Source organism: Myripristis murdjan, chromosome 17, assembly GCF_902150065.1.
Source record: "Myripristis murdjan chromosome 17, fMyrMur1.1, whole genome shotgun sequence".
NCBI lineage: Eukaryota > Metazoa > Chordata > Actinopteri > Holocentriformes > Holocentridae > Myripristis > Myripristis murdjan.
This window is the reverse complement of record NC_043996.1, coordinates 8950045-8973744: the sequence shown is the minus strand read 5'-3', so window position 1 is coordinate 8973744 and position 23700 is coordinate 8950045. Positions and strand designations below refer to the sequence as shown.

The 23700-nt window shown below is 40.6% G+C and overlaps 1 protein-coding gene across 1 annotated transcript in view; it reads right to left on the bottom strand.

The window, feature by feature from the left end:
- brinp2 (bone morphogenetic protein/retinoic acid inducible neural-specific 2) overlaps positions 1 to 23700 on the bottom strand; it is a 129033-nt gene that overhangs the window by 64411 nt on the left and 40922 nt on the right. The window contains exons 3-4 of the mRNA XM_030074545.1: positions 20169 to 20350; positions 6462 to 6567 (exon numbers count right to left, since the gene is read on the bottom strand). Coding sequence (XP_029930405.1) covers positions 6462 to 6567; positions 20169 to 20350 — 288 coding nt within the window. The remainder of the gene's footprint in view (positions 1 to 6461; positions 6568 to 20168; positions 20351 to 23700) is intronic.

Here is a 23700-nt window from a genome sequence, read left to right as displayed (position 1 = left end):
TCTCACTACAGCATCAATTTACACAAACAACACACACACCTATTTATATAAAGGAGCTCTTGAATGCAACAGTCTGACTCTTTTTGTCAAAACCTGGAGGGAGCTGGGGGGCAGAGTTTGACAGAGAGTGAGAAAGTGGGACTTGAGAGAGGAATATTTTCATCTTTCATTTTTTTGGCAATTTTATTTGATGAGCTGCTGTGACATTTCACTACTTCAACTGTGGACATAAACACCTAGCATTTTTTTTCTGACAGAAAAATGCTGGCATGGTGCTGGGAAGCGCTGGGATGAAGGGCTCCTCCTCACATTGTGGGTTTTGTATCACTGAAAACAGTATTGAAGTATCGACATCACCACTCTAAGGTCTGGCTGATCTGCTCCCACAAATGGGCTTTTCTTTCTTTGTTATGATAGCTTCTGACATATCATATACCTCATATCATAAACCTCTGGATGAGCCGAACAGGATTAGCAGCACAAGCTTCTCCTCCCATTATCTTGGTTGCAACAAAGTTAATACCGTCACTCAGTGTCACTAGGATTTCCATGGGGTTGAATAAAGCATGCATTTGCAATGACAACCATACTGATGAGAATGGAAGAGGTGAAGATGTTAAATGAAAGAAATTTTTGAGGAAATATTTTAAGTAATTTATTTTTCAGGGCTCCTCTTGCACCTGGAATTTAACATGCCATTATGGATGAAGCACTGGATGCTGATTGGCTGCCCTCCTCCTTGGCATTAACAATCGCTGCCATCCCTCAGCAGAAGCAGGCTGATGTTAATGTAACACCGAATATGAATACACAGTTTTTGATGATGTAACAACTGGTGCCAATTCTGATTCTGTTTTTCAAATGATTTCCCACAAGGGAAGAAGCAAGGAGTGGCATCACTATCTTTTAACATCATATAAAGCAGCATCCCAGAATGCACCATCCATGTCAAAACTTGGGAAAAAACCTGTTATGTTTAATATCCCTCCTTTAAACTCTCAACCCTTTATCTCACCTGCACAGTGTCTTTCATTTATTTACTTTATTTGTATGTGCTCCACTGTGCAAATACATAAATACATAAAAGCTTAAATTAATAAATAAATAAAAATTACTCTTTGTTTCCTGTAACGCATGCCCGCTGCACCTGGTCAAACATGTAGTTGTCATGATGAACCAACACACATTTCACAATACAACTGCTTAGTGAGAACCTTTTACAAGTCATGACTCCCATCACAATAAGCTAGGCATTTTTTTATGGTTGTTAAATACTTTGACTGTTCACAAAAGCATGGATGTCTGTTGCTTACAGGCTTCTCTTTCATAAATCATAAATCATGAATATATACTGCAATCTACATTTCAAGTTGTTTTAGGCTATGGGGATGTTCTGTATATGCATGCACCAACCTTTGTGTTACATAAGCTGGATTCTCTTTATCATACATCCTTGTGTTTTACCTTGGATGTTGATTAATGCACTCATAATTGTAATTTATACTTGTTAACTGGAAGGAATTAGACTGAAACTACATAGAAGGATTTTGTCACAGATTGCATTTGTTTGTAACATATCAGAAAAGCATTTGTAATCACAGTCTGAGGTCTGCCTTTGCAGGAAGGTAGGGTGGTAAATGCCTAAGCGTAACCTTTTCCTAACCATAACCAAGCAGTTTGGTGGCTAAAGGTATGAAACTGACTAAAATGCCACCCAACATGATATTCAAGATATATTGGTTAGAACAATATTTGTGAGACGTCAGTAACAAACATAATCCACGACAGAAATACACTTCCTGCTAAACGTAATTAAGACGGGGTTGCCACCAAACAAGGTCCTCTAAGGTGCTTCTTTTCCATGTTCATAGGATGAACGTTTATTTTGGCAAATCAGCCTTCTCACTTTACGATCCATGGGCCTGAACAACTAACTTAACTTTTTAAACTAGGATATTGATTGTCACATAGCCTACATGTGCCCTTAACTGTTGCCTCTTGCTGCACGTAGATTGGGAAATACACTGCATGGACAAACATACTGGGACACACCTCTTGATCACTGAATTCAGGTGTCTCATTCGGTCCCATTGCCACAAGTGTTTGAAATCCAGCACTTAGCCATGCAGTCTGCCTTTACAAACACACTACAGACAATGGCTCGTTCTAAAGAGCTCACTGACATCCAGCCTGGTGCTGTAATAGTAATGCAATAGGATACCACACAAGTCAATTGGTGAAATTTCTTGCCTCCTAGATAGTCCATGATCAGTTGTAAGTGGTATTATCGCAAAGTGGAATCGTTTAGAGAGCGGGGTCGCCAAGTGCTAAGATGCATAATGCGTAAAAGTGGCCAACACTCTGCTGAGTCAATAACTGCAGAGCTCCAAACCTCCTCTGGCATCAACATCAGCACAAAAACTGTGGCATGGGTTTCCATGGCCGAGCAGCTGCATGCGATTCGTCACTCTGTGGAGTGACGAATCGCACCTCTCTATCTGGCAGTCTGATAGACAAGTCTGGGTTTGGCGAATGCCAGAACGTTACCTGCCTGACTGCTTTGTGCCAAGTGTTGGCCTCAGCCCTTTAGTAGTATATAATATAGTGCCAGTGAAGGGAAATCTTAATGTTTCGGCTCACCAAGACATTTTGGACAATTCTCTGCTTCCAACTTTGTGGGAACAGTTTGGGGAAGGCCCTTTTCTGTTCCAGCATGACTGTGTCTTAGTGCACAGAGCAAGCTCAATAAAGGCATGGTTGGTTGAGTCTGTTGTGGAAGAACTTGACTGGCCCGCACAGAGGCCTGAGCTCAACCCCATCCAACACCTTTGGGATGAACTAGGATGGAGATTGTGAGCCAGGCCCTGTGGTTCAACATCAGTGTCTGACCTCACAAATGCTCTTCAGGATGAACGGGCAAAAATTCCCACAGACACACTCCAAAATCTGGAGGATGTCCTAGGGGGGGCCAACTCCATATTAATTCCTATGGATTTAAAATGGGTCACAAAAGCTCCTGCAGATGTAATGCGTATGTGGCCCAATACTTTTGTTCATATGTGTATTTGTTGTATGTGTAATATGTTGCTCCCTGTTTTTTGTGAAATGTGTGAAATATTTAGCTAGCTGTCACCATCTTGACCAGATCTTTCTTGTAAAAGTGATATTATAAAGAGACATCCTGGTTAAGGAAAGGATAAATAGAATGAAAATTAAAAAATAAAATAAAATAAAATATGTGCACCAAAGAAGTGAAACCCATCCTATATTGCCTTTTGGAATATTATCATGATTGTGGATTATCTGTCTTTTAGTGATGTTTATGGGGAAAAAATGTAAGGAAAAAAAAACTGTTACTATAAACACCACTGAGTAGGGCACTTGTTAAATTTGAGAGCTAAAAGGCAGGGGGCTGCATTAGTGCATGTCCCTGCTATACAGCCACAACTTCTACACAGGACGACAGGTGTGACATTTCTTGGAGGTCACAGTGGACAAAATTTGCATTTCATTTGGACATTTCAGAATGTCCAAAGCCACTTTTAATGTGCTATGCAATAAAACTGCACCCCTGACTGAGCCAATCATGCTGCACTTAGTTCATTATTTATTCAACAAACCCATTTCCATCATTGTATATCGATCATTTCTTTAATTACAAAATAAAATCCTTAAGCAAGTGGAAAAAACAAAACTTTTTGAACTGTATTTCTATGTCGCTGTCTCTCTCTGTCTTTGTCTATGTTTTTCATAACAGGTTTTTTGTCACTTCCCTTCTCTCAACTGAATTCATTTAAATTCACTTCAGCTGAAGTCTATATGTTGCATACATTTCATACATACATTACTTCTGTGAATCAATATAGAACAGGTTCTAAATGGTGTGCGAATTGGAAAAGTAAGACATGACAAGCATTCTCTCTCTCTCTCTCTCTCTTTCTCTCTCTCCCTCTGCTTATAATAGTGGATGATGGCACCTGTCATTTATAGTCTTTCTTTGTATTGAATCTTTGTTTTGCCTCTTGTGTGTTTGTTTCTTGCTTGCTTTGCTCTTGTTTTCTCTTCAGGGTGGAAGGTAGTGGAAGCAAAAGGCTGCTCAACCTGATTTGTGCAGTAGTTTCTGAATTGATTTGTATAATGATGAAGTCAATACAGTTTTTTTTTTTTTTTTTTAAATAAAAAATCTCTCTCTTTACCTCTGTTCCTCTCTCTCTCACACACACAGACACAAATGATGCTGCACAACTAATAACCAAAGAGATTTAATTTTCAAGCCAAAAAATCCTTGCAAAAACTTTCAATAAAAGTAATAATGATGCCACATCTCCACTTCAAAGCAGTGCTGTCTCACTGCTGAACAAGGAGGCTATTTTTTTCTCAACCAGTTAATGATGAGAGAGGAGTAGCCACTGCAGGCACCAAAGCAGTGGTCTACATTTAACAGAAGCACATATGCACACACACACACACACACAAACACCCAGGCACACCCTAGAGGTCCACACACACACTCACACACACACGCACACAAAATCAGAGATCAGAGAGTGAGAACAGTGGAGTGTTGAGGCATATACAGATTTTTTTTAAAGATTTTTTTTTTTTTGCCTATAGAATGTGCAGCACAGAGCTTTAAAATCCCTCCCCTATTGCCACTACATGATGTAACATCTCACTTCAATTCTGCACAGACGTGCTCTCTGCTCTTTTGTTATCTTTTTTGCAGGAGTGGAGAGGCTCAAACACAAAAGAGTGGTGCATTTGAAGTGGTATTAGTGCCAGCGCTGATGGTAGTGCTGGTAGAATCTCGTTAAGCGCTAAATGGTTCCACAGCATGATTTATCACCAAAACACCTGAAGTGGCACAACACCGAGGCCAATTAGGACACAGCCACAATGCATCTGCAACAGAGAGTCTTTCCCTAAATTGTGGGGTGTAGATTTTCATCTAAAAAAATAAATAACTGATTAAATTAAAAACTAAATATATATATATATATATAACCCTCATAAATTAAAGTAACCACACTTTTCTTTGATTTTTTCTTACTTTGGTCAAGAAAAAAAATATTTTTCTTTCCTTATTTGTTTTTCATTATTTGTTCTCTAACACTAACCCTTTTTTATTTTTTTTAATTAATGATGATAATGATAATAATTGATTCACACCTCAGGATAATAAAATCCTGTGGTGTGCATTAGAGTTCTCATCGGGCCTGAAAATTAAGACCCTACCCTAACCGGGCCCAACTGGGCCAGCCCGAGGCCCTACCCTACCCTACTAATTAGCCGAACTTGAGGCCCAACAGCCGGACAAAGCCCTAAAAAAAAGAAAGGAGAGGGGAAAAAAAGATCGCCAAATTCGCCATTATTTAGCAGTGCCGGTGGCTCAAATTCTAGTAGCAGTGAGAGAACGGACATAATAGTTGGTGTTGGTGCCAGGTTTATTATTGATAGTCACTTTATGAATGGGGAGCACATGTCACATAGTGTGGGCGTCACTGACTCACCTCAGTAGTGAAACCAGCTGGTTTGAGAGCAGGTTTTTTGAATGAGCTGAAGAGAGGGGGTGAGCAGTGGAGGCTCACATTTTGCTGACCTATTCACATTGACATTTACCCGACCAATTCACATACATTTTAGGCCCGACCCTACCCGAGGGTCGGGAATATGAGAACTCTAGTGTGCATAGAGTTATGCACATTATATATCCTGTATTTTGTTTGGAATTGCTAGAAGAAAAAAAAATGGTGATAAAAGATAAGACCGCCACTTCCAGAAATTCAAACCTAATCAACAGAAAATACAGAGAGAAAGATTTCAAAGTGCTGGACAGATTAATTGACAGGTGATCTCTGGGAAGTGCAGTCCAGAAATATCAGTGAAAAGCACTTAGCTGCAAAGATGGAGACACATCCTTTCCTTTTAAAAAAAAGGAAAGGAAAGGAAGGAAACCAACTTGAAGATTACCACTTAAACTTTGTTTGTGACTTTTGAAGGTGTTGAAGTTGAAGAGGTTAGGTTCGGGTCAGCGTGGCCAGACACGGTCTATCTAAAGCCTGGTCAGATAACAGATGCCCCGTTAGACTGAGAGGCCGTCAAGCAGAACAGACACATAAACTGCTGGACCAGAAAGTAAAGGGTCACCCTGGCCAACGACAACACAGGGAAGGTGAGGGGGTGGGAGGTTAGTAGGTGTAGGTGGTGATGGGAGTGACGTGTGTGTGTGTGTGTGTGTGTGTGTGTGTGTGTGTGTGTAACCCGTTGGAAAATCTCATCCCTTTGGTGGATGCTGTCTTCAAGGATGGGATTGGAGCACAAGAGTGTGTGTGTACATAAAAGGAAAAGTATCCATAAATACAGTATGAATGTATGTGAAAGAGTGGATGTGTGCCTGTGCTTGTGCGCGCGTGTGTGTGTGTGTGTGTGTGTGTGTGTGTGTGTGCATCTTCCAGCCTTACCCTTAAGGTGGATCTTATTTTCTGGGCTGTGCACCAACACCGAGCTAACCGAATCCAAGCTGTCATAGTTACTGCAGCCGAGAGGGCCCGTCCTTGTTTCGGTTACCTAGGAAACAGAAGAAGGACAGATCTACTTTCTACATACATATATATAAATATATTTTATAATGCTACATTAGCAGAGAATAATGCAGATGTTTGTTTCTGTTCAGGGCAGCCTCGTACACAGCTTGTGGCAGGCAAATTGTGAGAAGGCAGACATGGGACTGAATGCAGCTGTGCCCTCTGACAGTGGAGGAAACTATCACTGCTTTTTCTTTGACTCCCACACCTTTAGCAACAGCTGCTTGCAGTGTGCTGGCTATCGCACTAAATGTTAAGAGGAGCAGACAAAGAAGCAGACAGAGGAGAAAATAGAGAAAAGGGGAGGGAGGGGATATATGAAGGAGAAATGAATGTACTGAAGGTGCTTAGGAAAAAGAACTTTCACTTTGAAGTAACTTCATCACAACTAGAAAAGTGCTGTTACCTGTGGAAAATGCATGCTAGGCCCATGGTTTTCAAAATAGGGTTCAGGACCCCCAAAGGGTCCTTGGCAAAATGGAAAATTGTTTAATTTCCCTTTAACTGAAATCTAGCTGAAAATCTTCACTGTAACTGAAATCTAGCTGGGTGCAAGGTGGTTGTTATGGTGTTTTGGATGGTTGCTAAGGCGCTGCTAGGTGGTTGTATAAGTCACAGCAGAAGTAGTTGTACTATAATCCGTATTAGTATTAATATTAATAGTACTAGCATGACTATTAGTATTAGCACTAGTAGTCTTAGTATTAGTATTTAGTGTCAGTGTCAGTATTAACATTAGTGCTTGTGTTAGTTTTAGGATCAGTATTAGTAGTGCTAATACTTAATACTTGGGTGACTTTAATGTCTCCTCCAGGCTACACCTGGAAGACATCATGTGATTTATACTGTGTGTCTGTCCATGGCTAATCTTGGAAACTACTTGGGTCTATCAGCGTAAAATTTTCTGTGCACAGTTATGCCCTCGTCATGAAGAACCTCTCATGGTTGCAATGCAGTGATTCAAAACCTTCCTCACTTCATTCGCTGTTTAGCTTACTATTTTTGATCCTATTGTGATTGAGTTTACATACTACTCAAGAAAGTCAATAGCACACAGAGCAGACAGATGGATAAAACACTGTAGAAAGGGAGGGAGTGATGTGAAGGAGGAATGAATGCACTGTAGGTGTTTGTGAAAAGGAACTGTCACTTTGAAATGGCCAAATCACAATTACAAAGGCAGCCCCACAGATGAGCTCTACATGCTGAATGCCAATTAGTAGCTTGGGTGCTTTAAAAGTGGTCTGATAATCACCTCTGTAATACGTGGGGTTGCAAAAGTTACAAAGGGGTCAGATAGATGGCCTCTTGGTATAATTTAATGTGGTCATTGTTGGGTCTGATGACAGCTCCATATGGCTGGATCACAGGCAAGGAATATTACCTCACCAGGAGCACCCTCGGTGCAAACACTGCTCGCTCATGATGTTCCCCTATCCTGAGACAATAAATGAAATAGTGGTTTTATGTACTCTCCGATGATCTCCCCAGTCACCAGATCTACACATCACTGCACCTTTATGGGAAGTAAAATTTCATCCCTCAAAGATCTCTCATTCGCAAGGAAAGGTCTAGGTTACTATATAACAACAGGATGATTGTCTGTCTATTTATCTATTTATCTATCTAGTGTGTGTGTGTGTGTGTACAGGATAGAGCCCCACATAATCTGTCTTTATCTCCTTCTACTGAGACTGAATTCTTTATTGAGAAAGAGAGAGCACTGGAGTATAATTATGTTTGTGTCTCAGCGGTGATGGAAAGAAATAATTTCTCTGTGAAAAATGAACATTTCTGAAGCAATGTTCCTGAAATTTTCTGCCATCCAGGTCAATGAAATATTAATTTTGTATCTTGCGCAAAAGTCTGAGCTGGATATTAGTGTCGCAGAAATGCATGCCATGGTAAATATGACGCATAAACAATATCCTATTTGATGTGTTGGGTAAGACACCCTGCTGTGGGGCTATAGATAAGAGAAAATAGGTGACATGAAATGAGGAAGGGAAGAAACGCAGAGAAGAGAGAGAGCAGTCAAGATGACAGACAGAAAGAGCGAAAGCACCGGAGATAGAAGCAGTAAAGACCAGGCGTGAGAGAGAGAGACACAATGTGATCAATAAAATGAGAGGACAATGGAAAGAAACAGAGGCAGGAAGGCATTAAGGAGGAATGAAGAGAGGACAGAGAGAAATAAGAAATAGTTAATTTCCGATGCCATAAGTGCTTGGGATAGGACAATTAGCAATGAGAAGATGGATGTGCCTTTCGGCAAAGCTGCTCCCCGGCCAAATTACGCTATTTGGCAAATGATGCAGACTGTGTGAATTTGTCGTCCCTAAAAAAGGCCTTGTTCCATCTACAGCTCTTCACTCTGCCTTCCATTAAGATTGCATCTATTATCAAAGGAAATGGAAGTTGCCCTTCAAGGTACTACAAAAGATACAGTATATATCTCAAACCTCTCAGATCTTTAATATCTTGACAATGTCAACATCTCTGGGATGGAGTTGAGGATTAGGAGAGAAATCCTGGATGGAGTTAAAGATTAGCAGAGATCTTGGTTTGGAAAGGAGCAGCAGTCTAACAGAAGGGCATGGAACCAGGCAGCTTTTGGTCAGTGTCTCTGCCAAATGTGATCAGAAATAATCTCTTTGAGTGGAAAAAATAAGCCAATACATAAAAATAGCTCATCTTCTTCTCCCTTGTTTTGGTGACCATGCACTGAAGTCAGCTTTGCTTGATTCTTCATCATTTCACCGATCAATATTCTAAATCCTGTGTGTTTATTCTATATTGCAGACATCATGTTGTGATAAAAAAATAGCTAATCTGAAACTCTATAATCTGAACTGCGAAAATACCTCATTTCAGTGTAGCTTGTCCCGGATAGTGCTTTAAAAGTCCTTGACCATATAAGTGTAAACACAGAAAATCACAGCATATCTTACTGAATTGCTCTTTGCTGTGTGTTCAACACAAGTTGTAATCAGGTATTCAATTTTCTTTGAGGAAGAAACAGTTGATCCAGAGAAAACATCAAAGTGCACAATGTTGGTGCTCTTCAAAAACCTTGGATTTAATTGAATTGGCATATTTTATGACCTCAGTATGTAGCAAACCCAACAAAATTGTATTTTAAAATGTCAACAGGTAGTGTGCCACCTGTGAGAAAGACATAGCTCATATTTTACCGGTTTATGTAAATTAAAATTCACCTCCCTGGATCTCTGGTAATCAGGCAAATAATGACTTTTGTGGAGAATACAGTAACTACTACTTGACATTAACAGTTGAATCATTAGAAAACATACCTAATAGCAGGGATAAATCCAGCTTAAAACACATTCCTCCTTAAAAACTGTTTAGTTGTTTTAAGGCATAATTCCATTTTTCCATGGTTAAACTCATTAAACCTGGTGCTCATAGCTGCAGTGCTACAGTGGACCTCAGAAAGAGGTGGGCTCTCTCTGTATGTTTTGTTTCACATTGCTGCAAAATGGTGAGTCCATAAATAAGCCCTTGCTTGCACACTATGCAAAATGCAGAGGGCCAGGATCGCAAATCCTGGTGGGTGCTACGCTGGTGGCAAATAGATTTTTTTTGTCCACCAGAAATTGTTCTATACTGACACTGAGCTGGCATGAACAGGCCTGTTGAAGCTACAAAAATGGCGGAAGGTGGAAATGCCTAAGAGGAGAAGATTCTCAGATTAAAAGTGGTGAAAGAATGAGAGGGGTAAGGAGCAAAACATGACAATGTACTATTTACTTTGCCCAAGTAAGAAAAAGCTAAAATGGTCGGAAAATTAGCACAAATTACCAGAAAATTATCCAAAAATTACCTGAACAATACAATTGGTGTAATTATAGAACAAAAAAGTGTCTGGTAAAACATGTGAGTGGTTTCTAAAATGTAGCCATCCACGGGACACTATGCATGGCATAGAATTTGATAGTTGAGTCTACATGGTTCTCTTCATCGGTCCCACCATGCCACTGCTCTGTGGTAAGAATATGTCTCTGATGTAAATGTTTTCACTTTTAGTTGACCGTATAATACCAAAATTATAACATCAAACAACAAAAATCACACCAGAAATGTAATGCAAATTGCCAATCAGTAAATACATTAACAGCGGAACTGCATGTAAAGAATTCCCTGCTCCTCCTTGCTAACTTGCTTGCTCGTTTCCATCAAACACGTCTGTGTACTCGCTGATGCAGGAATGCTGTCATGCCAAGCAGCTTGGAAGGAGCTTTCCTTCATGTCATCAGATCGTCTAAACGAGCGCATGAAGTGTTTTGTCACTGTCTACACAAGTTTCCAAAAATTCTTGTTCCAAAACAATGAAAAGCAATACATTTCCTGCACTGAAATCCTTGTACTGTAATCTGCAAATGAAATTTACTTCATCTCCATCCAGGATTAGCTGAACATAAAGAACCCAGAAGCTCATGCTGATCTGGTTGGTTTGTTGGAATGAGTGGAGATGAATTTTCCAACAGATTCACCAGCGTAGTGCAGTTTTCAGCCATGCAGTTGCCATAAGAAGCAAGAGGTGTGAATTTCAAAGGACACAGACATAAAGTTAGTGACTACTGCACATCCAGCCACGGGAAACATAAAACAAGCTTTCTGCTGCGGGATATGTTAAAAGGAGCAGCTTGGCCAACCAGCTGTGGAGTATACTTGAGCTGCTAATATTTGCAGAACATTTTGTTAAAAGTGCTACTTATTGGCACATTCTGTCACAGAGTCAACTGAGCTATTAAGCAGGGATACTGTTTTAAGTCATGAGTTGGTAGTAGGCCCTTTCAGCTAGAGGGAGGTCCACAAAGGGATCCCAGGCCTTTTAATTTGTATTTTGTGTCTCCAAGTAAGAAGTTTCACGTCTGCATGGATGCTTTGATATTTGTTTTTATATTAGGGACTTTGATCTTACAACTATCCAACTAACTGGCTGCATACCCACGTCTCTTTAGCACATTATCACTATGCCTAACACCCTTACATCAGGCTCAATTCGTTTCATCGGTAGGAACATTAAGGAGATACAACATCCTATCAAAGGTAGCAGGGTCTTCACACATTTAAAATCACTGGGCTCAGATATCAAGTTTCACCAGGAGACTCACCTCTGGATAAATGAGCATGGAAATCTAAAAAAAAGAGGCTGGCAGGGTTTCCACTCCTGCTAGAAACAGAACTAAATGTGCAGCATTATTAATAAGAAACAGAGTGCCACTCAGCACACTACAGCAATAGCAAACCATAACGCCTGCATGTTATAGTATTGGGAAAGCTATACACACAAGTTGCTCTCATTAGTGGCCCAAACTGGGACAATCCATACTTTTTACCACTTCATGGCAATGTCCTGTGAGCATATACCTCACAGTTTATAGGACCATGTCCACAATGATTATGAACACATAATTTTTTTTGTTTTGTTTTGATCTTTAGTCCAGACTAAGATGTTTTTTTCCAAGACAAAAATAGGGCTTTTTGAAAAAGTTCTCCAAAGTGTGTAAATCTGAAAACACCTGCAGAGTGGAGCAAATGAGCAAAACTGAACTTTTTAACAATGTTGACATAGGATTGTCTTCTAATCTATAGTCAGTGGTCTACTACTGAGCGTGCGCACACCATGCATACCCTGCACATGCTTGACAGAGGAAGTGTTTCAAAATCTACAAAGAAAGTGTTTTAAAAAAGCAGATGTGTCGATTTATAGTAAGTTACTTTTCACAGTAATACAACTTTTAAATACAACTTTTATTAGTTACTGTACATACCGTTCAGTAAAGAACTGTCTTGATTTTTACAAAGTGAGTTTTACTATACCAGGATGATGTGTCATAGCACCCAAATATAGACAAGTGAAGTGACTCACTTCCAGTTCTCCTAGCTTACTTTGAGTCTTGACGAGTACAGCGTTGTGGTAAAAAATACATCGCCTTCGTCAGCATCAAAAAGCCAGTTCCTCTCTACTTCGGAAAAGCAGACTTCACAAAGATGTTGGAGATTTTTTTTTTTTTTTTTTTTGGTTCCATAGATCTGTAGCCTGTAAAAAAAATCCCTCACTTTCAGTATGAGGCAGACCTTTGCCTTTAATGCCACAGATAAAGATAATGTATTTCACGCCCACCTACTACTCTGTGCTGTGGCCCAGAGGCATACATGAACACAGGTCAAGTGCATCCCATTTAATGCCACTTCCTTATGGGTGATGAGTTGAGCGAGCGTATCAAAGTGTAGCAGGTGGCCTGCATGTAAGAGATGCTCACTTAGCAGGAACATGTAAAGAGAAGCTCTCCAGGAGGTGGAAGTCCATATGTGTTTGTGTGCATGGACTGTGAATGTAGTTCTGAGTCTGTGTGGGTGGGACAAAGCCTAAGGGTGTTTTCAAATGTCTCTAAAAGGCTTCAAATGCACCAATCATTAGACACAGTTGTACAAATGGGACAAGGTGCACCCTGGGTATATAGTAGATGGAGTTTTGGTACAGGAAACTGTTGACACACTGATGAAGGTCCACTAACTCTGAAAGGTCAGTAAAATAAACTATTTTGTGCAAAAAAGCAGTGTGCGGGATAACTTTCTTTGATGACTAAGTTTTATCCAGCCATTAGATTCCATTCATGTCACTATGGTATAGAAATAAACTTTCAGAGACTTCAAACTTTCTTAACAACAATATCCCCTAATAAAGCCATAATAAAGTCGTCCACATTAGTTTTCCTCAAGGTAGCAGCACTGTTGTGTTTTGATGACTTCAAATTGGGAGGAGTGAAACGGTCCCTCTGCTGGGAAATAGTCCCTAAGGGAAAGATTTACTTTACACAGCCAATTGTCAGTTATGTGGTTTACGAACGGTGATGAATTGTTTAGTGCACCACTTGATCTGCAAAATGTAGCAATGTGAAGTGTGTGTGAATTGTAGTGAATGGGCCAAATATTCAAAATCACTGGAATGATCCTTTAACTGGTTGTCTCTCTATTGCTGTCATCATGGACAGTTCAGATTGGTGTCAACAGTACCTTGTATCAACATCAACTTTAAATACGTACAACAAAAGAATAAGATTAAACTCTTGAGTGATTAAGACTGCCAGAAAATAAATTATTTGTGGCAGATCACATGACAGATGACATGACAGACTGTTACTCTATAAGTTGTGAGCATGGGCTCTAGTTTCCCGGCGCAGCGCGGGGTGGCACAGTGAGGCGAACCCCGCGCAGAGCTAGTTTCGACCGGCGAAACGGCAGAGGCGGACAGTTTCCAAGTTTCGCAGGCGGAGGTTCGCCGAGATGGGAGTGGCGGCGCAGCGGGGGGAGGTGCCGACAGATTCGGCTTGGCGCAGTGACAGTTTCGTGCCAAAAGGCTTCGCCGAGGTGCGCCAAAAGCTCGCCATCTGAAACCACGTCTACTTTCAGCGCAAGGCGGAGCGGAGCCGGCGCAGTGGAAGTTTGGCTGACTGGCGCACATCACCAAAACCTCACGATCAGCACAAACGGTGCCAATCTCCTTTGATCTGACATCAGCTGTGACGGGACAGTTGATTTGGAGATATATGTATGTGCTGATTGTGATCGTAGCATTGAATAGTGTTTTTTTTTCGGTATTTATTGCATTGTTCATGTGCCTGACATTCCGGAAGCCTGCCTGTGAGGTTTTGGTGACGTGTCCGCACTGCTCGCCGGTCTCCGCTCTGCGCCTGTCTCCTGAGCTCCGCTCCGCCTGCGGCAATAGACCTCCATGTCAGCTGTGTAAACTTTCATTACGCCTTCACGCAGCGCATTTTAAAGGCAAGGACAGGGGCTCATTTGATTGGTTACATGTGAATTGGCTGTGTCAAACCCACTCCACGCCTTCTCTACTCCCCTCCGCTGGTAGGAGGGACGGCGGAGTACTTGCGCCACCGAGAACGGCGTGCCAAACTTGGAAAATCCGCCTGGCCACACCCAGTTGGCGAAGTGCATCTGCGCTACGTCCTCGCCTCGCCTGGTCTGCGAAACTAGAGCCCCATGTTTTCGTTTTGAAAGCAGACGTGTCTTGGAATTGTTCCACTGACAGTGAATGGGAGAATAACATGGTGAGAGTCAGTGACAGGAACCAGAAGGATTTTATAGCAGTACGGGCACATTTTCTGATTCATAACCGCATACAGCTCAGTTAAATTATGTTTATTTGGAGATAAAAGGTCAATAAACATTTTAGGAGTTCACAATATCTGTCATGGTTCTGTGATTTCTAGCTTTTGGACAGAACTGTTTCAGGCTATTAAAAAGCTGATTGAGCTCTTTAAGATCACAGAAATCTTGTTTTTTTCCCCTTTTTGTGTAAAACTGGGTTTACGATGTGCTTTTGTGTTACAAGTGGTTTCCTGGACGTAGGCCGGCAGGGAAAGCCATTCAAAACCCACTGCAGAAATTTCACAAATGGATGCTTGCCAAAGTCACAATAAATGTGTTTTTCTTCCCTCCAGAAAAGTTGACTTTGTGGAAGCAAAATACTGTCACCCGACAGCAGCAACATATGAACTGTAATTTAGGCTGACTTTTCAATTTTAGAGTGAACCTTTTGAGCACTGGCTAAGCAGATGATACTTCAGTTTCTTAGTTGGTGCACCACACCTTTTGGGACATCATTGGTTTCCTGCCTTATGCTGTGCTGTTGCATCTGGCTCTACCCATTTTCCTCTTACTCTTCCCAAAGATTTGCCTATCACAAAACTGCTAAAAATGCATGAGGTGGGTGGACAGGTGGACTTTCTACTCCTATAAAGAGTTTGGGAGAGTCATTCCTGTGTCCTTGGTACTGACAGCTGATGTTACTCATACTTTGCAGCTGACTCCAGGAGAAGTACAATGGCCATTGTAGAACTCTCCCATCATGCATTTTGGGAGCATTTCCCTTCTCTTTTTATGTCCTTTTCCTGCACTGCATGACAGGCACCCACCGAAAATTGCTGCTTTTGCTGAGTTAGGCCCAAAAGTTTTTTTCTTAATACATTATTAAACTAAACTAAACTAAACTAAACTTTTAATTGACTATGGTCATGGTACTTTTGTTTATTATATAGCAAACATGAGATTGTAGGCCTGTACATTCCTTGATCCTTTAACCTCTTCAAGACAGCTAGATATTTTCTATTTGATGTAATGCTGCAGCCATAAAATAATGGCATGTTTAGCTTGAATATTTTCACTCAGTGTAAGTATGATGCAGCTTCAGTGAAGGGTTACAACCAACAGATACACAGTATGCATGTTACACTGTCTTACAATATGGAGAAAAGGTGTTTTTTTTTTTGGTGTTTCTGCTTTATTTGACAGTCACAGTAAAGAGAGACAGGAGAGACAGGAGAGAGAGCAGGGATGACATGCAGCAAAAGGCCTGAAGTTGGATTCAAACACAGGATGCTATGATCAGGACCCAGCCCCAACAAGTGGCACACGCTCTACCAGGTGAGCTACTGGGGCGCCCCAAAAATATCTAGATTTGAAGGGGTAATTTCAGAAAACTCATAGCTCATGGGTTTAAATGGCTGAAAAGAAAACAGCTTTTTAAGCTTGGATCATCCATTTTGTAATCCCTTGATGATTAAATTAGTCCAGATTTATGTGTAAAATTATGACTGTACACGTTTTAGCACAGATCAATTATTTGTTCATCTGTTATTATTGCTCATTATGGGTTAGCTGCATCTAGATTGAAACCAGAGAAACAGATAACGCACTATCCCAAGTAAATGTCACCCATTGTTCCACTTTTGAAACACTAGTGGTTTTGCATCAAGGTGCAAAAGTGCAAAAGTGATCAAAGTTAACAGAATTTAAATTCATTGAACATCACTTTATTATAATTGAAATGCAAAATATTCTAGTACTTGATGTGATGAAGGCCACTGACTCAAAGCCTGATGATGAATATGAAAATTGTATGATTTTAAGCATGCAGAGGTTTTCTCTTCTCAGCGAGTAGAAGAATGTCTACTCCTCATTCATCCCCCCAACTTAAAAAAATATCCCCCTCCAAAGATCCCTGTTTTCACAGCCCCCCTAAAAAAGAAAGTGCTACCATTAGTCATCCTTGGGAAGTTACAGTCATTGCAGAGCAGCTTGGGTGAGTTACAAGCTAATGCGTGCTACCAACAAGAGTACAGGGAAGCATTTATTAATGCATTTGCAGAAACATGGTTTGACAGTCAGGTTACAGCCCCTGACCCATACACAGTGGGATTTGTTACACCTATTCATCTGGACAGGGACAAGACTACCTCTGGCAAGGAGAGGGGAGGGGATGTCTGTCTACATGTTAATCAGAAGTGGTATAAACGCATAGTAACACAAGAACAGCGTTGTGAAGCTGACAATGAAATGCTCACTGTCTTCCTCCATCCTTACTATCCACTAAGAGAATTCCCTTACCTTATTTATGACATAGTGTTTATACATGCTTGAGCATATGTAAACAATGTAACTGAAGCTACATGTGAGGATATTAACAATCTCTGCTGATGCCCCCAAGTTCATATTTAGAGTCTTAGCTACTGTTCACTAGATGTCGTGTTACCAACTTATCACTAAATACATTGACTGTCCCACTAAGACCAGCCAAATATTGGGCAAATGTTTTGCTTTTCTCTTGAATAGCTAAAGATCTTTTCCTCTGCCAGGCCTTCGTACTGCTGATCGTAACTCCATCTTGCTGGCATCTGCATATCGACCAGCCATTCAAGGAGAAGGAAAAACAAGAAAACCTGTCAAGGTATGGACACAGGACAATATTGAAGAGGGTGTTTTCAATGTACTTTTAATGGAACACCCTTGCTAAGCCAGGTTCAGACATCAATGAGCAAGTGGTTATTGTTACATCATTAATTGTAACGTTTTATGTGGATAACGGAAATTGCCTCCAAGAACATCTCAGCCTTTCCAACTAACAAACCTTGGCCAACAAAAAGGCTAAAAAGCTTACTTCACAAAAAGAACTGGTAGAGCTGAAGAGAGACAGTTGAGGGAAAACAGGTGAATAAAGTCAAAAGGGTAGTGAGACAGGCTAAGGTAGCCTATTAAAATATTACAGATCATTTCAAAATCTGATATATGGTCAGTATGGAAGAGGATCAAAGCCACGTCAGAGGGCAACACCAACACAGGCCACAAACCCATACACACAGAAGGTATCAGAGAGGAAATCCTGTCAAACAAGCTGAATAAACGTTTCTCCCATTTTGATAGGAAGGATTTTAGTGCCCGACGCAGGGAGATACTTCTATCACCTTGAAGCTCGCTGCAAATTTCCACCCTGTCTGTTACTAAGTACTTCCAAAAAGTGCAAGTTAATAAAGCTCGAGGGCCTGATGGAATATGTGGAAGAACTCTTTAGCACTGTGCTGGGGAGCTCAGCAATGTGTTTCAGAGATTGTTCCAGCTCTCAGTGGACACTGGGTTTGCTGATTTTTGGAATTGGGATGGTCCTTGAGTTTTTTTCCCCCAAAGATCAGGGATGATCCCTGTCTTAAAGTCTTAAGTCTTAAATGACCTGAGACCCATGGCCTTGACCTCTGGTGATGAAAACCAGAGAAAGTCATCAACATTGTCGACTTCATTGAACTGTTCCTTGATCCTCTCCAGTTTGCATACAAACCAGGGTGGAGTGTAGAAGATGCTTAATTATTTCTTCTAGACACTGTTCACAAACACCTAGAATACAAAAGCTCCCTTATCGGATTATTCTTTCTGGACTTTTCAGCAGCATTCACAAGGCAGCCCAATGTCCTGATTGAAAAGCTCATCTCCCATTTTAAATTGAACCACCAACTTCAGGAATGTGTCTCAGAAGCCCCACTTGCAGTAGAAATGATAGAAAACTTGTTTTTATCCCTCAAGAAATGAGAATGGTAAACAGTAAAAGTTACATTAAAAAAAAAAGATGATTCTCTCAGCACTTCAGTGTTAATGAGTCAGTATATTTAGATCCCATTTATGCAACATAATAATTCTCACTGATTTGATTTCCTTTTAATAATTGGTTACAAGAAGTATTAGATTTGATTTGGATTTTTTATGTATGTATTCATTCATTTCATTAATTTATCTAATTATCGATGTTGAATGTGTTTGGCGAATGTGACAGCTGTTGCTTGTTGTTTTGTTTCAAATTGCCCCCTGATAAATAAAGTAAATTTGAGTGTCTTTAGACAGAATCCATATACCTTATATGGACATTCAGCACACGTCATTGTCATTAAGGCTCATTTTAATTATGACTTTTCTTTCTTGGCAGAATCAGTTTGGTATAAGCCCAGGAGGTCTTTGTGTTTGCTGTCTCTCTTACACAACAGTTTTGTGGAAGATGTATTTTTTATGCAATCAGTGCTGCGATGTGGCTTTTAGAGTGTAGCTTGGCAACAAAATGGTTGAGAGACTCTTTCACCTCTGCATACTGCTAGCACACCGCATACCACATTTTCAATAACAACACTTGGAAATGAGCCACCCAATTCAAGGTACAGACAAAGTTGACACTTACCAATTACTCATTTCAATCAGATTTGCTATTTAAGAAGCGTGAAAAGCAAAAAGCGTGGTCCACCCACCCACACACCTGCTGTCATCACATGAAAGCCCACAGATTTTTTCTGAAGCGGATAATGTATTACTTGCTTTTGCTTTGCTTCTTTTCAGCAGAAAAACATGGAATTATACAAGGTAAAGCCAGGCAACCCAAATAATAGGATTTATTTTTCTCTGTTCCTAAGTATGCCTGCTTGAAACTGATGATGAAGAGAACTGGTGAATTTTGGGTAAATGACAGTTCACCATGTCCTCTCAAACAGAGTGTGCAGGTAAATAAAAATGCACCACGCTGCACCGCCCACAGAGTCTCATCATGGTACCACTACCTGAATCAAACATGCATGAGGTTTTTCTGGCACTTTTAATAAGCCTTACAATTTCCAGATATTTTTCCCAATGACTTAGGCACATACAGGCTTCGAACCTGGTGCAGATTGCATATAGTGCAGTATGCCCAGCAATACACATTTCCCACTGGCACTTGAAAGCAAAGAAAAGTGACATTTGCTATGCCTTAGTGCCGCAGTGAGCTACAGTGCACAAGCTGCACTCGCAAAGTCATGAGCATTAATCCAGATTGCCATTTTTATCAAATGTCATGTTCTCTCTCGCCCTCTCTCTCTTGTCTCTCCCCACGCAGGTTTTTGAGTAATAAAGCACCTTGAAAATAATCTTTGAAAAAGATTGTTTTGCGTGCATAGCTAGAAAGCAGAGCTATTTGTTACGGATCCTACATGCAGTAATACATCCCAATGGGACGGTTTTATGGGACTGTTAATGTCTGCATGTCTACCTTGATGGGTGGCTGTTTGTATATATGCTGCAGAATGGTAAACAGAAGTCTAGCTCCACAGTAAAAATACAGCACAGGGATGCAAATGGAAACAGTGTGGCGTTAAAGTAGAGAAGATGAATGTTAGTCAGTGTTAGTGAATGTGTGTTTCCCTTTGGCTCGCAAATGTAGATGTGGTGCTTTCTGTGTTGTGTATGTACCTTGATAGCAGACGTGGCTATCTGGAGGTGGTGCAGCCTCCTCAGGGTGCTCTCTCGGTCTGTGAAGTAAGAAGCTGCAAGCTGGTGGAGCAGCTCTAGTGAGACCACTGAGCTGTTGCTGTTGCCCTCAGACTTCTTACTCAGCTTCTGCTTGTCCAGGAAAATGGTCAGGGACTCCTCTCCTGTGAACACATTAGTCAATGGAAAAGTCAATCAATCAATCAGCAAATCAATCAGCCTTTTTACTCTGCAGGGGTAGGAAGTAATGACTTACAAGTAAGGCCAATGGATAAAAAAAAAACATTTTATTTTTTTAATTTTGTGTACATTTTTTTTTTACCTAGTAACTGACTTTTTACTTTGTTACTCTTTTCTCAAGCATTTTTGACCCAGCAATTGACTTTTTACCTCACCACATTTGACATTCATACCTTTTGTTAGAAGTCTGCATGCTGCTCTAGATGCAGGGTTGGGGAATCAAGGAGCAGCTCACCATAAAAGATATCAAATAAAGACATAGTAGAGAAAATAGTCTGAGGAAGAAAATATCTTTTGAAAATCAAAAAAGCTCATCACAGCAGGGCACACTAATTTTTTCCACCTATTTTTAGTCTAAAAAGCACAACAGTTTCATAACACAATGCTTGCTATGCCTCACAACACACTCAGAGATCTCCACTTTTACTAACCTCTCTTTAAGCCTCCACAAGCACATTAAAATAACTGCCCCATAGTAAGAGGGAGCGTGACATGAATCACACCATACTCAAGCTTTGCAAGACGAAGGTGAGGGAATACTAAAAACATGAGGGTCACATCATCCATTACCATCACCCAGAGACAAAAGAAGTGGACTAACTCCAGCAGCAAAGAAGCCAGCCAACCAACACACATTGCTCTACTTTTCACAACTTCCAGCCAACTGTGAACAAATCAAGAATCGATTTTGAATGAATTTGAGACCCTAAGAATTTAAATCTGAGAATCAAAATCTAAGGTTCACTAGAAGGTTCCCAAAATTCCTATCCCTATATGACTAGGTGAAAATGCAGCAAGCTATTTACAGGATGTTTACCTGATTTTACCATCCTGCTGTCATTCACAATAACAACATCTGCCCTAATGAAAATGTCACATTTGAAATATGCCTTTTCACATGTGAATATTTGAAATTCACATGTGAATTTACCATTGTCACATGGGACTGGCAATTTTCACATGTGAAAAGAAAATGATGTGGCATGGCTTCTGAACTAGACTTTCCACATGTGAAAACAACCACATGTCGTTTGTGGAAAAACATGAAAATCACATGTGAAATAAGCCATATGCAGTTTTGGAACACGTGTTTTCATTTTGTGTTTTCACATGTGAAATAAACGCATGTGGCTGCAGATCATGTGTGCCAAAACACATGTGGTATATTTCACATGTGATTTCACATGTGATTTTTTTCATATGGGCGGTTCCTGATTCCACCTGAACACAATATTATTCTATTCATCAACCTGCAGCTCAGCTGGCCAGTCAATCAGATAGTGTGTCATGTAGCCAATAATTGAATTAATTCCTGTCAATTAATTGCAGAGACTGTCAGAATCTTCACAGCACCAACTCGTGGTAACTATTTTCTGCTGCGCTGCACACCCTGCATGGTGATGACCACCACTCTCCCTTTCAGTCTTTAATAAAGTATTGAATCATCTCTGTAATGCAGCCACAGAGCGAGAAAGCAGGACGCCCAGCTCACTTCAATCATCAACATTTCACCGTGCAAGTGCAACAGGCTAATGTTCTCCTTGGAAGAAATTAAAGTGACATTCTGTTTTTGCATAACATTTGTAGTTTCTGGCAGGTCTACAGCATCTCGCTGTGGTTTTGTGGTTTGTCTGTCCTTGTTATCTGTGATGTGGATAATGTATCATTTGCTTGGCTTCCCCTCGTCAGGAAGGTAGAGAAATGCGCGAGCTAAAGCCAGGCAACTAAGATAACAGGGAGTATTGTTTTTTTTTTTTTTTTTTTTTTTTCGTGTTCTTTGATGGCTTTTCATAACGTGTTTGTCACTCCCTGCAATTATTGATGAGGAGAAGCGGAAGAGCCTGAAGAGTGACTGACGGTTCACAACATCATGTTAAGTTGAGCATGCAGGGAAATGAAAATGTACTGGAGGGAGAGAGTGATTTAAGTGCTGTATTGAGGTAAATTACAACCCCCACGGTGTCTGGCTAGGATCCTGTTTAGTCTAAATCAGACAGAAATTACACTTTACCAAGGGTTTAACAAAGTTGATCATGTTTTCTAGATATTTTAGGCATAGTATGATATCATCATCATCAACACACACACACACACACACACACACACACACACACACACACACACACACACACACACACAAACACAGACACCCTATTATGTAGAGTAGTGCAGTCCAGCCAGCCCAATAAAGACAGGATCACTAACATTAGCTGGTTTCCATGCAAGTGTTTTCTGCACAGAATTATACCTGGAATTAGAAAAGCTACACGCAAACAGTAAAATCAGATGACAAATTTCCCAGATATTAAAGAGAGAAAAAGTTTTCATACTTGCTCAGAGGGGAAAGCGCTGAGAAGGGCAATAGTGATGGAGATGTATTCTAGCAAATATCGATGTAGGCCCGGTGTGATCGGCTTGGAAAATGGTTCAATCTCATTGCACAGCGGTTCAAAAGTGGCTCTGAAATTCTGAACTGCCTTCTGCAAAATATCATCACTATAAGCGATTCAGTGAATACTGAAGTTATTTCCTTTGTTTTCATCTTGGGACAAAAACATGAAAAGTTAGCTAGAGAACTATAATAATTTGCTCAGTGCTAATTCTTGAAAGTTCCTTGACTGTTTTTCTGCTCGCTGAGTTAAATTTTTTGTCTTTCATGAAGGCTGTCTATTAATCCACCTGATGGGTAGTTCAATAGTTTGGCAGCGAAATTGACTTTATGCTAAAATGGAAACATCGCAGTGAGAAAAGAGAGAGAGAGGGAGGGAAACAGAGCGCTAGAATGCGTTCATTGTTCCCCGCGACATTCTCATCAGTATGCAGACTCAACCCACTTAGTTGAGACTGTTAATTACGTATAGAGTCTAACTATCTCTCTGCCTCCGCGTTCAGCTCTCCTTTGTTTCCCACGCTAATGCTCCGGCTCATACATCCAATGTTAAGTGGCATTAAAATGAGGCGTCTGCGGCTCCTAACTCAACACAGGACTAAAACATCAGAGTGATTGTCAAGAGGAACGCAGTCTGAAGTTTTTATGTCTGGAACAGCAGGTGTGTGTGTATGTGTGTGTGTGTGTGTGTGTGTGTGTGTGTGTGGGTGGTCGGGTGGATGAAACCAAACGCTGGATAGCCAATACCTGACAGTACTGCCAATTACAGAAGTACTTCATAAAAGTAAACAGCTAAAGGTGATGGACAACTTCACTGTTAGTCAGTGGTAGTTTTGCTGCAATGCTTTTGTTCCAGATCGCTTCGTAAAAATTCAACTATCATAG